General features: G+C 39.5%; 1 protein-coding gene across 1 annotated transcript in view; it reads left to right on the top strand.

Moving 5' to 3' along the window:
* The window catches only part of RYR2 (ryanodine receptor 2), a gene marked incomplete at its 5' end in the record, with an annotated part of 631,749 nt that overhangs the window by 369,765 nt on the left and 245,200 nt on the right, over window positions 1-16,784 (top strand). Inside the window, 2 exons of the mRNA XM_080822946.1 lie at window positions 9,189-9,397; window positions 11,244-11,418. Of these exons, the coding sequence (XP_080679072.1) occupies window positions 9,189-9,397; window positions 11,244-11,418 (384 nt within the window). The remainder of the gene's footprint in view (window positions 1-9,188; window positions 9,398-11,243; window positions 11,419-16,784) is intronic.

The following is a 16,784-nucleotide window of genomic DNA, read 5'->3' as shown; positions in this document are numbered from 1 at the left end:
GGAATGTATTGCTACCTTCCAGTTACCTACTTTCTTGTTGCTTATGTGAATTTCAAGAAGGGAAGGAGTTCATATTTATAAAATCCTTGTTTGGGTTTCATGTTATTTCATATTTCAAATCATCCTCCTTTCCATTTGCCTTTAATACATAGTTATGCCTAGTTCTGGAGATTAAAAGTGAGTAAAACTGTTTTTGCCCACAGGTAGCTTTCAGGGGAGGCAAGGAAGAGAGACTAAATTGTCAACACCACTCTAAGGTGTAAGCATTCATCGTCAAGTGTCACAGCACAGAGTGCTTAACTCAGCTTGCTGATGTCAGAGTGGTCTTCGTAGAAGTATGTTGGTTGTCTGTTGCTGTGTAACAAATTTCCCCCCTAAAACTTAATGACTTAATGAACATTGTTATCTCAAAATTGCCATGGTTTGGAATTTGAGAGTGGATTAGGTAGTTCTGGCTCGTGGTCTCTCTTGAGGTTGCTGTCACGTTGCTCAGGGAATCGGTTATCTAAAGACATCAGTGGGGCTGGAGGATTTGCTTCTAGGACAGCTCATTTGCATAATTGTTGGCCAAAGGATTCAGTTTCTGTCTGGCTGTTAGCAAGAGGCCCAAGCTCCTTGCCAGTAGACCACCTCAGAGAAATGCTTGAGTGCCTTCACACAGCAGCTGAGTTCCCCCAGCATGAGATATAAGAGATAGTGTGAGGGGGAGGCATCAGTGCCCATTACAATTACTTCTGCCATATTCTGTTTGTTACAAGTGAATCAGTAAAGCAGCCCACACTCAAGCCCACACTTTTTGAAAGGCAATGTGACAAAATATTTGAAGACATGTTTTAAAACCACCTACTTTACCTACTTAAAAGTAGGTAAAACTAGGGGAAAATACAGAAGGATGAATAGGAATCGAGCAGGTTCCATGTATTCCAAGAGAATGACATGTCTAAACGCTTGGAGCCACAAGGGAGCATTGCGTGTGGGGATTTCAGCTTGGTGTGGCTAAATGTAGAGTTTGAGAAGTGGCAGGAAATGAAGTAGAGGATGCAGAGATTGAAAAAAATTAAGTTTTTTTCTATTAAAAAAATTAATCTAGTGACTCTTGGGAGAATGGGTTGAAGGTGAACGTAAATGGAAGTGAGGACAACAGTTTGGCAGCGATAAAAGAAGTGTAGATGAGGAGTGTTGAAGTTCTGAGCTTAGGCAATAATTGTGCACAGAGAGAACAGGACAGAATCATTTGACTTGTAGGGGTAGAATTAGCAGAAGGACAAAGGGGTGTCAGGGATGGTGTCTGGTCTGGTAGATGTCAAGTATTTCTATGTTCACAGGGAACACAGGAGTCAGAGCAGGTGGAGATGGATGTTGGGGAGATTCCAAGTTTGACTTTACACACGTTGAGTTTGGGGCGCCTGAGTGACTTTGTCGGTTAGACGTCCGAGTCTTGATTTCCGTTCAGATCCTGATTTCAGAGTTGTGCTGTACATGGAGCCTGCTTGAGATTCTCCCTCTCCCTCTGTCCTTCCCCCCTCCTTTCTCTCTCTCTCTTTCTCTCTAAAAAAATAAAAGCAAAACAAACATGTTGAGTTTGAAATGCATGCGAGGCACTAGACAGAGCTACCTACTACCCATAGCTAAGTATAAAGCTGAGACTGTCTGCTAGAGAGGAAGAAAGGGTTAAAGATTTTGTTTGTTTATTTATATTTATTTATGGGAGACATTTGGACATTCTTATATGCTAAGGGAAAGAACCAGCAGAAAGTAGGAGGTTGAAGATAAAGAAAAGGAGGTGGACAAAAAGAAGTGTCCGAGAGGGTGGGGGGTGAATTCAGAGCATAGAGGAAGGGACTGGCCTAATATAATAGGGAGAACACCTGCTCCCCTAAGTTTGGTAAAAGAGGTAAGGATTGAAGGGAATGTAGAAACCTGTGGTCATGGACAGTCAGGATGAAGCCCAGGGAATTCTTGCTACACAGGTCCTATTTTCTGTTGAAAGATAAAATGAGCTTATTTGCTAAGGGGGCAGCAGCGGGAGAGGGCTGGACTGTGTTGGAAGCCTTGAAGAGAACAACGAAGATTTGCCAAATGTAGAATTCTAGGTTGGCTTTTCTTCTTTTCCCTTCACTATATATGTCCTCCCTCTGCCTTCTGGCCCCGTGTTTTCTGATGAGACACTGGTTGTTACTCTTATTGAAGGTCCTTGTATGGGATGTGTAGCTTCTGTCTTGGTCCTTTCAAGATTGTCTTTCAGTAATTTGATTATAATGTGTCTAGAGTTTGCCTTACTTGGATTTTTTTGAGCTTCATGGAACTGTAAATGTATGTTAGCCATCAAATTTGGAGAATTGTCATTGTTCCTCTAAATATTCTTTCTGCCCTTTTCTTTGCTTCTCCTGCTGAGATGTCCATTATATGTGTGTTGGCGCTCTTGATCGTGTCCCACAGGCCTCTGAGCTGTTTATTTTTTCATTCCTTTTTTCCCCAGTTTTTCATACTTGGTAATCTCAGTGGATCTATTCAGTTTCATTAATTCTGTCTTTTGCTAGCTTAAACCTACAGGTGAGCCCCTCTAGTAGACTCTTATTTTCAGTTATTGTACCTTTCCAGAACTCCTATTTAGTTCTTTTCTATAATCTCAGTCTCTTTATTGATATTCTCTATTTGGGTGAGACATCATTCTCATACTTTCCTTTTGTTCTTTAGACATGATTTATTTTAGTTCTTTGAACAAATTTAAAGTAGCTAATGAAAAATCTTTGTCTAGTATCAGGGACAATTTCTGATTTTGTTTTTTCCCCTGTGGGATTCATACTTTGTCTCTTTGCCTGAGTTTCTTAACTAGTTTTGCACACTTTTTTTTTTCTTTTTTATGTGTGGCCCTGGGAGTCTCTGTTTCTTTAGCCTCATAGTCAACTAGGGATTGGGCAGAGACTTCCTTAAATGTCTGGCACTTGAAGTCTCCCAGTCTTTGTTAAAGGAGGGGCTTTGTGTGCCTGTTAGGACATGCCTCCAACATATCACCAGGCACCTTCACTTACTGCAGAGCCTTAAGGTATCCCAGTGGTGAGAACTTACGGACTTCTCAGGTCTTTCCTAAACACACACACACACACACACACACACACACACACGCCTGGACATGAATGTGGCATTCTGGATTCCAGGATTATACCGGAACTTTTCACAACCCACATGGACATGTCATTTGTCAGTTATTCTTTTTCAATTTTTGGTCATCTTAATGTTTGCCTCACTGCCTAAGTAGCTGCAGTGTTAAAAAAATTGCCTCTGATGATTGTCAGCAAATGCCCTTGGGGAAATGATTGTTTGATCTGGGCAAACAAAGGTCAAATAAAGAGAAGCCTTGCAAATGGGATTTTCTAAGAACTACCATTAAGGGAAAATAATGATAGTTATCTGTGAATTGAGCTTTGGAGGAATTCTGACTCCATTCTTCTTCTCATCTCAGCATCTAGGTTGCTGATTTTCACTGTAATGGAGAGGCTGTTGGTTTTCAATGTGCCATGTAGCTAGAGAGAAGAGGATAGCACCAAAGCAAGTTAAAACCCCAGTAAGCCTGCTGTCCTTACAAATGTTCATCCACTTTGATCAGATAACGTCCCAGCTTGTTGCCAGACTTTGGCTAATTTTCAGAACTCTGAAAAGTTGATTTTTGATGATTTTTTCCAGTGTTCTTGTTGGTTTTATAGAAGAAGCTTTTTGGAGGTCTTTACCCTGCTGATGACACTCAACAATAAAAACTAGAAATAGCTGTTTTGTGGGCTGTTAACAGAGAGCTAGTTGCGAACAGATAAAAAGATTGCAAAGAAATATTAATGATCCCATTTCTGTTGGAAACCATGAGCTTGTCTAGTAGTGGTGCCAATCTGTCATGTGCCTACACTTTCCAGCAAGCTCAGCAGAGCACGTATAGATGTTGAGGAGAATGAAGAACCTGAAATCAGACAAAGGTTGGGGTTGACAGCAAATAAGGAGAAGAGAAATAGGGCAGAAGACATCAAAAGCTATCTAGGTAAGGAAGGGAAGCCTGGGAAGAAGTTAATGTGTTCCAGGAGTGAATGTGTTTGTGCAGGAAATGAGGAAACTAGGAGGGAAAAGTAGTGATCAGAGGATGTCATGGTTTCTGAAAGTTAGGAATTTAGAGAAAACTATTGGTTGTTGATTGGTGAGGTTGTCTCCCGAAGTTCCATGAGCAGCAGGCTAGTGTAGTATACTCCACACTGAAGGCTGAGGTCCTGTTTCTTGTCCACCATTGTGTTCCCATATACAGTAGAATGCCTTCCTCATAGTAGCGATTTGACTATTCTTTATGGAAAATACATAAAAAAATTATTTTCTAATTGAAGGAATCAATAAGGGGAGAAGATGACATTTAAGTTAGGCATTGAAGGAATCAAAATGTCAACAAGTAGATAATAGATGAGGCAGAGCATTTCCACCAGAGGGAAAGTATATCTGATGTAATTAAGTGTAGAAAGAGTTGAGGGATGATTGGTAGTCTAGTTGGGATAAATTATGAGCTACAAGTGGGGAGAAAACACTGCTGGTTGAAGGTGAAGGATTAGGACAAAATATGGAATATCTTGAAAGCCCAGCTAAGAAATGTGGATAAATTTGTGCAAGGAATTCTAGCCCCAGGAAGTTTTAAAGCAAAAGCTTAATGTGTGATCACAGTTTCCAATGGCGATATAACTATGGCAACAGTGGGAAGGAACAGATTGGAGGGGGAGAATGCTCGGAGGTAGAGAGACCAGTTGGGAGGCTTTAGAAAATTTGTGATTTTTCAGAACAAGGATGGTGAATGTGGAAATTAAAAGATAGATGTGAGAGATTATGGAATAAAGCAAAATACATCTTGTGATCCCTGAGATAAGATTAAAAACATAACCGGCTGTGCTGTCCTTGCTGACATTAAAAAAATGTTAAGGGCTTACAATTTTGATAACATTGCATCTAGCTCTGTGTACTTAAATCAGGGTAATATTTTATTTTCTATTTATCACCTGAATGCTTACATATTACACCTTGAATATGAACTCAGTATGTGAAATGTACTATCTTTGGAGTAGTGTTCTAAATAACATTTTAAAACATTTGAAAAACTAAGTTATTCTTACTCTACGGCTTTATCAAGGTTTGACTTGTTTGATTAGAAATAATACCAGGAAGTTGAAAAGATGACTGGTTAGTATCAATAATTTTAAAAATTATTATGTAAACACACCTGAAGGATTTTAGATATTTAAAAAAAAATTTTAGATATGTATAAACTTTTTTATTTTATTATTTTATTTTATGAAATTTTATAAATTTTAAACATCTAAAATTTTTAAAAAAGATTAGCCTGCTTTCCTTCATAGCTTTGTCTAAGTAACTTTCATTTTTGGATCTTGACCGCCCCCTAGTGGTAAGTATCTTTTGAAAGTAGGGTTTGGAGTACAGCATGTGTGGACGCTTTAGGTCCCTTTTGGTCCGTCATTGGTGTGTGCCCTCTTAGTGCCAGGATCCCTGGGGTCCTGGGAACACAGGATTTTATCAGGCTTTACTGTTTATCTAAGATGGTTTGTTAAAGGCACAATTCCTGAATTTCTTCTTTGAGTATCAGTATTCTTGATAAAATTCACCAGGAATACATCTGCTAATGGTTCATTTGTTTAAAATGTCAATTATTATTATGTTCTTTATAACAATATAAGAAAATCATTTATACATACTTACATGAGCCATAATCACCTACCAAACTTATATGAATATGTTTAAAATTAAGGAAAGCATAAGCATATTTGGGGGAGAGCTCTATGCCTTTGAGACTAACACTGCCCATTAGGTATATGCCTGGGCTCCTACATCCAGGCTCAGGAAAGCCTTTGTTCCTAGTCTCAGTCTCACAGGTACTTAAAGAGCACCTACTTTCTGTCCAGCAGATCGATGCTACAGGTATGCAAAAGAAATTGTTACAGATTGCCTGGGATCTTTGTGTGTGTATGTGACTTCTGTAGATCCAGATTTCCATTTAATAATAATTAGTATTTTATCAGAAAATGGAATGCTAAACTGTTGCTTCTTGCAACCATGATTGTAAGCTGCTCTAAACTAATGTAGAAAAATAAAGACTTGGGAACCATGAATCCTACAGACATTTGGAGGAAGTCCATGGAGGTTACAAGTCCCTTGCATAATGATGTCTGTGAATAATGTGTGCATTTCCAGTTCAGGTCGAGTCTTATCAATGAGAGTAAGAATAATGCGGCAGCTAAGGTCAGGGAAAAAAATACAAAGTCTAAGAAATTCTGCATTTTTACCTATGATGCACATTTTTCCATATGCTGCCCTTATTTTCATTATCTGTATGTAGAGATAATTCATGGTAAATCTTATGACCAAGAGAAATTTGTAGTGGCTTTGAAGGAAGTCATCTGTTACATTTTTTTTTTTTTAAGATTTTATTTATTTATTTGAGAGAGAGATCACAAGTAGGCAGAGAGGCAGGCAGAGAAAGGGGGGAAGCAGGCTCCCCGCTGAGCAGAGAGCCCGACGCGGGGCTCGATCCCAGGACCCTGAGACCATGACCCGAGCCGAATGCAGAGGCTTAACCCACTGAGCCACCCAGGCGCCCCGTCATCTGTTACATTTTTATACCAAATTTGCCTTCCAACATATTTGATTTAAGCTCATATTAAAATTTGTTTGCTGTCCTTGAAAACACTATGCATGTGAGTGGGGTCCTTTGGCTTGGGAACAGAAAGAGGGAAAAAAGAACCTATGGGTTTTTTAGTATCTTAGTTTTCTAAAGAACAGAATATTTTATCCTTAGAAAATTGGGAGTTTGATTTATTAGTGCATACTAGAATATAATGTATGATTTTATCTGTAAATGTTGACATAATTAAAATTATGGTTAACTACATGAGAGCTTTTATCTTTCATTAAAAGTAACTTCCAAAAGTCCATTTGGATCATGGTTCAATATTCAATTCAGAGAAAGTTGCAACCATGACTTAAGGAAATAATGGATCAGCATGCCGTTACTTCAGGAAATGTTACAATGGAAAATTTGACTTCAATTTTTTTACTACTGTAATATTTAGAATTGCCTTTTTTTTTTTTTTTTTTAAGTAGGCTTCTTACCCAGTGAGGGGCTTGAACTCATAACTTTGAGATCAAGCATCATGTGCTCCACTGACAGCCAGCCAGGTGCTGCTAGACTATTTTCTTTTCTTTTTTTTTTTGAACTTTTTTTTAAAGATCTATTTATTTATTTATTTGACACAGAGGCAGAGAGGCAGGCAGAGAGAGAGGGGGAAGCAGGCTCCCCACTGAGCAGAGAGCCCAGGCGGGTCTTGATCCGAGGACCTTGAGATCATGACCTGAGCCGAAGGCAGAAGCTTACCCCACTGAGCCACCCAGGCGCCCCTAGACTATTTTCTTAATAGCCATAACCGCCTCTAAGTACCATAAAATCTGATAATATTTTTTTCCTCAAAAAGCAATTTGCTCTCCTATCTCTCAAAAATCATTGTTACTAAGTAACAGACATGAGAGTTTTTCTGTCCTTCACCATAGAGATATTTCTCATTCAGACTCCTATCCACCCCCAACCGCAATGTATTAGAAGCAAACTTTTTTCTCTTCAGAGGATTTCGTACATGCAGCGTGCTCCATATACTATTATGAATGTCTGTTTTTAAACTATTAACGCATTTATTTTTCAGCAAGATGTTTGAGTGTATAGCATGATGTGTGTGTGTGTGTGCACACGCATGCAAGGTGGCGTTGGGATTTGAGGCTGTCACTGCTGGAGACACAATTGCTTGGAGCAGACTTGTTGGTTGGGGTGTTCATGGGTGTGTAACTGGGAGGGGAAGATGTGACAACAAAGTGTTGCTTATTCAGAAGCTTAACCCAGCTTTTGAAAGATTTATCAAGAGTTAGAGTTCACCTGTATGTCCTGCAATCAACAGAAACATCTTAGTCCTTTGTTTCTTCTCTTCTCTTTTCTTCTTTTTTTTAGTCCTTTGTTTCTCAATGCCAGCCTGATCTTCAGTAGATGATCTGGCTATGTGTTTATTGGTGCCCTTGAAAGCTTATTGGAATTATTTTTATAGTTCTTGTTTGTTCATATCAAATCAGTGGTTAGGCAGATATTAAACTTCTATTATTTATAAGATCTTTCCCAGCTCCTAAAAGGAGAGTGCGTGAGAACTAATATTTAACCAGGACCTGTTGATTCTGTGCTTGCTCTTGGAGGCAGAGTGGAAAGGGCACAGGCTGTTGCATTAGGCAGCTTTAGAATTCTTCCATTTGTTCCTCGTGTGACTTTGGTCAATGTCACTTAAATGTTCTCTTCTGTCTAACCCAGATCTGAGCTGAGCTGACGGTATATCCTTTGACATATCAGCTCAGTGGGCCCTTGTCGTCACGCCCTGTGATTTCCTAGGGGCTTATGTTCTTATGGCTGTCCTGGCACCAGTCCCCTTGGTCTGAGGTTTTGTGTTTCTGGCATTTCCAATCCACGTGCATCTTATTTTTACAAATATGTATATTCTCCCCCCATTTAGCACCACACTAGTCCTTGATGTTGACTTGACCCTTTTCTTTCTCCCTGAAACACAACCTTTGTATGTGTAGCACATGATGGTGAAGGTGTGAGACATTACCAGAGCTTTGCCCTTAGTCATCCTGTCTGGAGAATTAGTCAGTGGTTACCCTTCTGTGCTATTTATCTCTTTACCTTGTTGCTTTCTCTCTCCTCCTCACCTGCTAGCTGCTTCTTCCTTCTCCCTCGTCCCCGAATGTCTCTTCATTTCTTGGGCAGAACAGTTCAGACCTCTTTCATGGGCTTCTTCCCATCCCTGCCCTCAAGTTGATCTCACATCCCACTGCCAAACCACCAAGAGGCTGGGAGGTTTCTTCCGCACCTCCCTTGCACCGTGACTGAGGTTTGACAACCTTCCTCTCCACTGGAAGCCCTGTGCTTTCCCTTCCTCCAAGCTGGTTCCGTGGTTTGGTGTCTGATCAGGTATATGAAAACACATCACAAAATGGGAGCCAGGGTAGGAAAGACCGGATGGTTGCCATCATCCCTCTACGTTTAGTTAGAGATGCTATGTGATGTCCTCCCTCCTCTTTCAGTTTCCCATCCAGTGACCCCCAGGATCTGTTTCCCTTCCCAGCTGCCAGAGCGGAAGTGTGTAGCGGCACCGGGGAGCGGTTCCGAATCTTCCGCGCCGAGAAGACCTACGCTGTCAAGGCGGGAAGGTGGTATTTTGAGTTCGAGGCAGTTACTGCCGGCGACATGAGGGTTGGCTGGAGCAGGCCAGGCTGTCAACCTGATCAAGAGCTTGGCTCCGACGAACGTGCCTTTGCTTTTGATGGCTTCAAGGTGAGTAGACTGTGCTGAGCCCCAGACGCCGAAGTTCGTAGGTTCCTGATTCTGTAGGCTGCGGTCTCCTGGGGCGGGTGCACCTGTGGGGGCCCTCCTTACCGTTGCTCCTTTGGGGAGGACAGCGAAATTAGGACTTTTGGAGCACAAACCCGGAAAAAAAAGTCCTAGGGAAACTCTTGTCCTTGTGATCCCAAAACATTACCCCGCACCCCTATAGTGAAATTCAAGAAGTAAAACATTGCTTCTCCATTGTTACCAAAAAGAAAAAAAAAAAAAAAAAAAGAATCCTCTTTGCCTGTAATAAGTGTTAAAAATGCATATGCTAACAAATTGCATACACCTTGACACAAGCAATTCCATAGAAGGAATTTATCTTCAAGCAATAATAAATGGTAGGTACATACCTTTAATAGCCATAAGAATGCTTGAGACAATGTTGTTTAAAATCACAAAAAGTTTTCATTTTCAGTATTAGGAATTTTTCTTAAGGTCTTAGGGTTTTCTTAAGGAAGCTGGTCAGGTGCTTGTTTTATTATTTACTTAGACATGATATAAATTTTAAAAAATTATTTAATGTGTATAAAATATTTTAAAATATGTATATATGAATCTAGCTACAGTAGGATAATGATAGCCATTTTTGATTGATAAAATTATATTTTATTCTTCTATCTTATTTTTATTCTCTTATTTTCATTGTGAATTTGCATTCCTTCTCATTATGGGAAAAGTTACTTTTAATTAAAAAAGGAAATTAGCATAAATAAGCAATCATAAGAGATTTGACATTTATACATATCTCATGTACTGAGGCATGCATGTGTGGGAAAGCATTTCTAGGCTAGAAGTTAATATTGTGTCTTCTAGAATAACTGACCTACTTTGTTTTTGAAACACCACATTTCCTGAGCCTGTTTTTCACTTCATATGGAAAATTTAACATCTTTTGATACGTAATTCACTGGAATAGATTTTCTTAAAAGTATAGTGTATTGTGCTTGGGAATAATCATATCATTGCTTTGCATTGATGACTCAACCTCCTTACATATCAATTCATGGTGGAGGTGATCCTTAAGAGGAAAAATAAGCATGGGTACACAACTAATTGTGTACCCATAAGTCAGTGGACTATATTTAGAGATTCAAAAGTCACATTATCAAAACTATGTTTGAGATGCATTTCTAATATGAGATTTCACTTATGTGTACAAGACATTGTTGGCATGTATATTTAATTTTTGACTCATTATTTTGGTAAATATCTTTTAGGTTTGATTCGAAGCATTTTTTTGGTTTTGATATATACTGAAATGCCTCAAGATTTCTATTCTGTTAATCTATCGGTGCCATTGGTTCCGAGGAATGGAATTTTGTTTTGAAATAGATGAAAATTAGAATGTCATTGTCATTGATAAGTTCTCAGCTTCATTCTCTACTCACAGTTCTTTATATTTTGGGAAATAGAGAAAAACAACCCATATCCTGGGATGCATTCATTTTAGTGTGAAAAATTAATTTCTAAAAACTTAGAGTTTTTTTTTTAATAGAAACTATGTTGGGTTAGATTTTTAAATTAATTGTTTCTCAAAATAATGAAATAGCGTTTTGGTCTTTCCTCAAAATTCAGTAACATATGATATTAGTATGAGGGATTCAGAATTGCTAGGCACCTCCACACCAGCTAGGGCATCATGCCACACTGATGTGTGCAGTAGAACTCAGTCCTTCCTCCTGCTGCGTTCATAGAAGGGGCTGCAGTGAATCTTGCCCGCAGTGGTGGTTGGGTAGGTGGGTCCTCTTCTCCTGGCTTTTCCTGTGACAGGTGACTCTTCTGTCCCTAGGCCCAACGGTGGCACCAGGGTAATGAGCACTATGGGCGCTCTTGGCAAGCTGGCGATGTTGTGGGATGTATGGTTGACATGACAGAGCACACCATGATGTTCACACTGAATGGCGAAATCCTTCTTGATGATTCAGGCTCAGAACTGGCGTTCAAGGACTTTGATGTTGGCGATGGTAAGTGTTCTGCATTTGGCGTTGCTTTCAGGTTCGCAGCATGAATGGAGCGAGCATTTGCTCTCATGCTTCATAACCAGCCATCTTTGAGGGTGAGTGGCAGACGAGTTGCCGCTGTAAATTGCAAGGTTGCCATATGGCTTATTTGATCAGACACCCTTGAAATTGCTTTAGCAGAAACGCTACCTCCACTACTTAGCCAGGATTTCAATAAGGTAGAAATGGCTTTTATGCATGTGAATAAGAAAATAAATGCCAGGCGAAAGGACAGTTTTCCACAAACGTGAAATTTTCCCTTAGAACTTCCGTGTCTAATCAGCGGCTGATGGCTCCTTTCTGTTCATTCATTTCACAGAAATGTAATGAGAACCTATCACGGGTCAGGCCCTCTGCCGGATGCTGAGATGACAGAGATTAATAAAACATTGTCCTATTTTTGGGTAGATTACAGTATACCAAGGGAAGTGAGCACTGGAGTGCTTTCTGTTGAGTAGAGAAGCTCTAAATTGATGAACATTCTGTGGAAACGCAGTGCAGGGCTCTGAGATGACCTTGAGCAGGGTTGTAAAGGGAAGGTGAAAGCCCTTTGTGAAACAAATGAAGAATGGAAGAGATTTTATTCATTGGAGTTACACTTCCAGGAACGTGGCCACTGGCCTCTTGGGGTTATTTGAATTCGCATTAGTTGAAATGAAAGAATGCTAAAGTTGAGTTTCCTAGAGACGCTTGTTCCTTTTCAAGTACTCAGTGCCCACGTGTGGCTACTGGTACCCCTCTCCCGTAGCACATAGCACCGATGGCGAACACTGAGAGTGTCACAGAAAGTTGTATTTGATGGTGTTACTCTAGAGCATGTAATTAAGACAGAACAAAAATACAATATAAAAAATGAACAAAACATAAATGTCTCATTTTAAAATGAACACTTTTTTTTTTTTTTTTTTTTTTTTCAAAATCGCTTTGGGGGATGGTTCCTGGGTGGCTCAGTTGGTTAAACAATCAACCGTTGATTTCGGTCGGCTCAGGTCATGGTCTCCCGGTCCGTTGAGCCCCAAAAGCCCTGCGTCTGTGTCCTCCCTGTTGGTTTCTTGCTCAGCAAGGAGTCTGCTTCTGCCTCTGCCCCTCCCCCCTGCTCATGCGCACACTGTCTCTTAAATGGATGAATAAAATCTTAAAAAAGTCGCTGAGCCTCAAAAAGTTAGTCCCCTCATTATTTGTGTTAAGTTTTATATTCATTCATTCAGTAAGCTTGTAAGCAGGTATGACCATCGTTTCTCAAATATAGATTTGCAAAAATGGTAGGAATTCTACATTTTTTTAAAAGATTGTATTTATTTGAGAGGGTGGATGGGCAGTGGGAGGAGAAGAAGCAGGCTCCCCACTAAGCAGGGAACTCTATGTGGGGTTCAGTCCCAGGACCCCAAGATCATGACCTGAGCCGAAGGCATCCACTTAACCGAGCCACCCAGGTGCCCCAGAATTCTGTAGTTGTGTAACTTAATTTCTGTTTTGCACACCTGTATCTCTGGTGGAACTGGCACTCTACCAACCCATTACCCTTCTCCCTTTCTGTGTGATTGTCTTTACGAGTGTTAATATATCAGGGGGAAGGTGGGAGAGGGGCTTTTTCTGTGTTTTCTGTCTTTATTGATAGATATGACCTGAGCTTTTAATTTTTTAATCGGTTGTTTAGAAATTGTTGTATGCTATGCCTTCCTTCGTTGGAAGGAAGTGCCTGTGTGAGCTCTGTTTGCTTAATTTATGCCACATAGATTCAGAGAATGGTGTTAGAATTCTAAACAATGTGGAATGCCCATCCATACTATTTAAGCACATAACAAATGTTCATGCTCGTGGCGCTGTTGCAAAGACCAATCAGTCACCATTGTGGAGGTGAAACAGACTGAGCTCGTCTGGCTGGTACAGTCTTATAAACGCTTATGACTTTACACGTCACAGAATTTTTTAAAATTTAAAAAATAACTCTCATAGTTGGTATCACTATGAGAGAGTTCATATAGCACTCTCATGAGTTGTTTGAAAATTTTGTGGTGAATATTGTTGGGCTTTGGTTTGAGGTGTTGGAGAGGTGTATTTCTGGTCTCCAAGGCAGGTTATTGTTTTCTCGTAGCCATGATCCTTCGCAATTAACTTCATAGAGGTCACTCGTAATTCTAAATTTTCTTCCATAAAATGGAATTTATCCACGCCTGTGATTTGAAAATGCTTTTTGGAGTGGAATTTTCCATTTCCCTGTCAATTAACTTCACACAGCTTACTGAAAAATAAGAAATTCGATGGGCCTGCTCTGGGTGTAAGAGGAGGCCCTGAGATGGGCTCCTTAATTTACCCATCACCCTTGAGCGACAGTCCTCGAGACAAATGGGGCTCAAAAGAGCAAGTATGAAAAGCCACAGGGATATGCTGTTGTTGCCAGAGTACTGCAAGGGCCATCCTTGGAGCCAGTCTACTCAGAGGGATAGCGAAGAGGAACTTGAGTATGTTCAGCCTCAAACATGCCACTTCCTCAGGAGTCACTGAGATGTGTGTGTGGTTCTCCCAGTCCCTATGCAGTTAACTAATCAGGAGTCATTTCTGTCACAAACCATGTTGCCTATAGTGGCTGACATTCATATTGTTACCCACAGAGTTCTACAAGCCAGCCAGGCTAGGACACCTGTCCCTTAGCAAGAGCCTGAAAGGAGTTCTGACTGAATCTAGTCTATCTTAGTAAAGCCAGAGATGGTTATCACGAATCCAATTTGGGACTAAAGCTTTTTTTTTTTAAAGTAATCATTTTCATATGAAGCATTTCTTGATATACTTCCTCAAGAGCTCCGTGGAGGTGATTCTTACCATGTTAGGTGGGGGACAAGAACAGGGCTAGTAGAGATTGGATATTTATATATGGAAATATATATATGTATTTTCATTGATCTTACCACATAGTTCTTTTGATTGCTTTCAAAACCAGTGTTAATATGTTTGAGTTCACTGTCTCTGTAGAGATAAGGAGGAATTATGATGATGTAACACGTGCCAAATCAAGCATGGCACAGATATAAAGACATGCAAGAAGAATTTAAATATAGAACACTTACAAAATCTTTTAGTACTTTAGCAATTACAGTACATTCCTGTGCTTGGAAGTGTGGTGTTGTAGAAAAAAAAAAAGAAGAAAGAAAAAGAAAAAAAAGTCTGTCATAAATTCTTTTTCAAACTTGTGATATGACAAGAAATGAAATTGGAAGTGACAATGAGATTTGGAATAAAGGGAACAACAAATCTATCATTATTTGCAGATAATGTAATTATTTACAGAGAAAACTGAAGAATCTATAGCCTTCACTAGGAATAATTGAAGCATTTAGCAAGTTAGCGTTTCTATGCTAGATGCAAACCTTAAACTAGATTAAAGAGAAGATAGCATTCACAGTAACATCAGGAATTTTCAGTAACTAGTTATCACCTGAACAGAAGGTGAACAAAGTGTTTACAGACAAAATCATTAAACTTTATTGATAGAGTAACTTTGTTAAGAAATTTATCATACATGTTCAGCCGATCTTTGACAAATATACCAAGACTATGTAATGGGAAATGGATAGTCTGTTCAATAACTAGTGTTGGGAAAATTGGATATTGACACATAAAAAAAAAAAAGCAGTTGGACCTTTTACCTAATTTTGGACCATACACAATGTTTTTTGACTATATACAAAAATCAACTCAAAATAGACTAAAGACTTAACCATAAAAACTGAAAGTGTAATTACAAGAGGAAACATAGGGGAATAGCTATTTGGAAGTGCCCTTAGCAATGATTTTTTTGGATATGACACCAAAAGCAGTCAAGAAAAGGAAAAATGGATATGTGGAATTATATCAAATTAAAAACCTTTTGCACAAGAAAGGATGCCATCAACACAATGAAGAGGCAACCTGTGGAGTGGGAAAAAACATTTACAAACCATATATCTGATAAAGGATCATTTTCAAAATATATAAGGAGCTCTTGTAACTCATTGGCAAAAACAACAACAAACTGCCTATTTAAAAAATGGACCAAGGAACCAAGTAGATGTTTCTCCAGAGAAGACATACAAGTGGCCAACAGTTGTATGGAAAGGTGCTCAACATCACTCATCACCAGGAAAATGCAATTAAATACCGTAATGAAATATCCCTTTATACCTGTCAGAATGGCTGTGATCAAAAAACCCCAAAAAACTAAAGATAGGACATGTTGGTGAGGGTGTGGAGAAAAGGAAACCTTCATGCACTGTTCATGGGAAGTCAGCTGGTAGACTGCAGGATTATTCACAACAGCCAAGGTAAGGAAACAGCTGACGTATCTGTTGACAGATAATTGAATAAAGAAAATATGAAATTTATGTACAACAGAATATTATTACCTTAGAAAAGAAGCAAATTCTGCAGCTTGTGACAACATGGATAGCTGGAGGACGTTAGACTAAGTGAAATAACCCAGATACAGAAGGACGGGTACTAAGTACTACATGATACACTTAGAAATGATGATTCTAAAGTAGTCAGACTCAGAAGTAGAGAGTAGAATGGTAGCGGCCAGGGGCTGAGGAAAGGGAGAAATAAAGAACTGTTAATCAAAGGGTACAAACCTTCAGTGATACAAGATGAGTAAGTCCTAGAGACTTCCTTCCTTTAGTTAACTATAGTCCTGAATTACATGCCTCAAATTTTGCAAAGAAGGTAAATGTTAAGTGTTCTTATCTTACACATCCCCTCCACACACATTATGATGATGATGATGATAAAAGTAAGAGGGCAGGGGTAAGCTTTTGTAGATAACGGATATGTTTATGGTGTAGGTGATTTCTGAGGTGTATACTTATCTCCAAAGTCATCAAGTTGTGTACATTAAGTATGTACAACCTTTGCTATGTCAATCACACCTTAATAAAATGGTTCAAAAAAGAGATTTATTACTCAATAAATGAGAGCTATATTATGTTCAGAAGGAAGACAATAGCCTTAAGATATTAGTTCTTCCAAAATTGATGTATAGATCCCATCCAAACATCATACTTTGTCTTTTAAAGTCTCAAGAAGTTTCTCCTGGGGCTTGGTATAATGTTTCCAAAATGTATATAGAAGAGTAAAAGACTAAAAATCTCAAGATTACTTATGATAAAAAAGAGCAGGGGACGCCTGGGTGGCTCAGTTGGTTAAGCAGCTGCCTTCGGCTCAGGTCATGATCTCAGCGTCCTGGGATCGAGTCCCACATCGGGCTCCTTGCTCGGCGGGGAGCCTGCTTCTCCCTCTGCCTCTGCCTATCACTCTGTCTGCCTGTGCTCGCTCGCTCTCTCTCTCTCTAACAAATAAAT

The sequence above is a fragment of the Martes martes genome, assembly GCF_963455335.1.
Source record: "Martes martes genome assembly, chromosome: 14".
NCBI classification, from domain to species: Eukaryota; Metazoa; Chordata; class Mammalia; order Carnivora; family Mustelidae; genus Martes; species Martes martes.
Note: the sequence above shows the minus strand (reverse complement) of the source record. Positions and strands in the feature narration are given on the sequence as shown.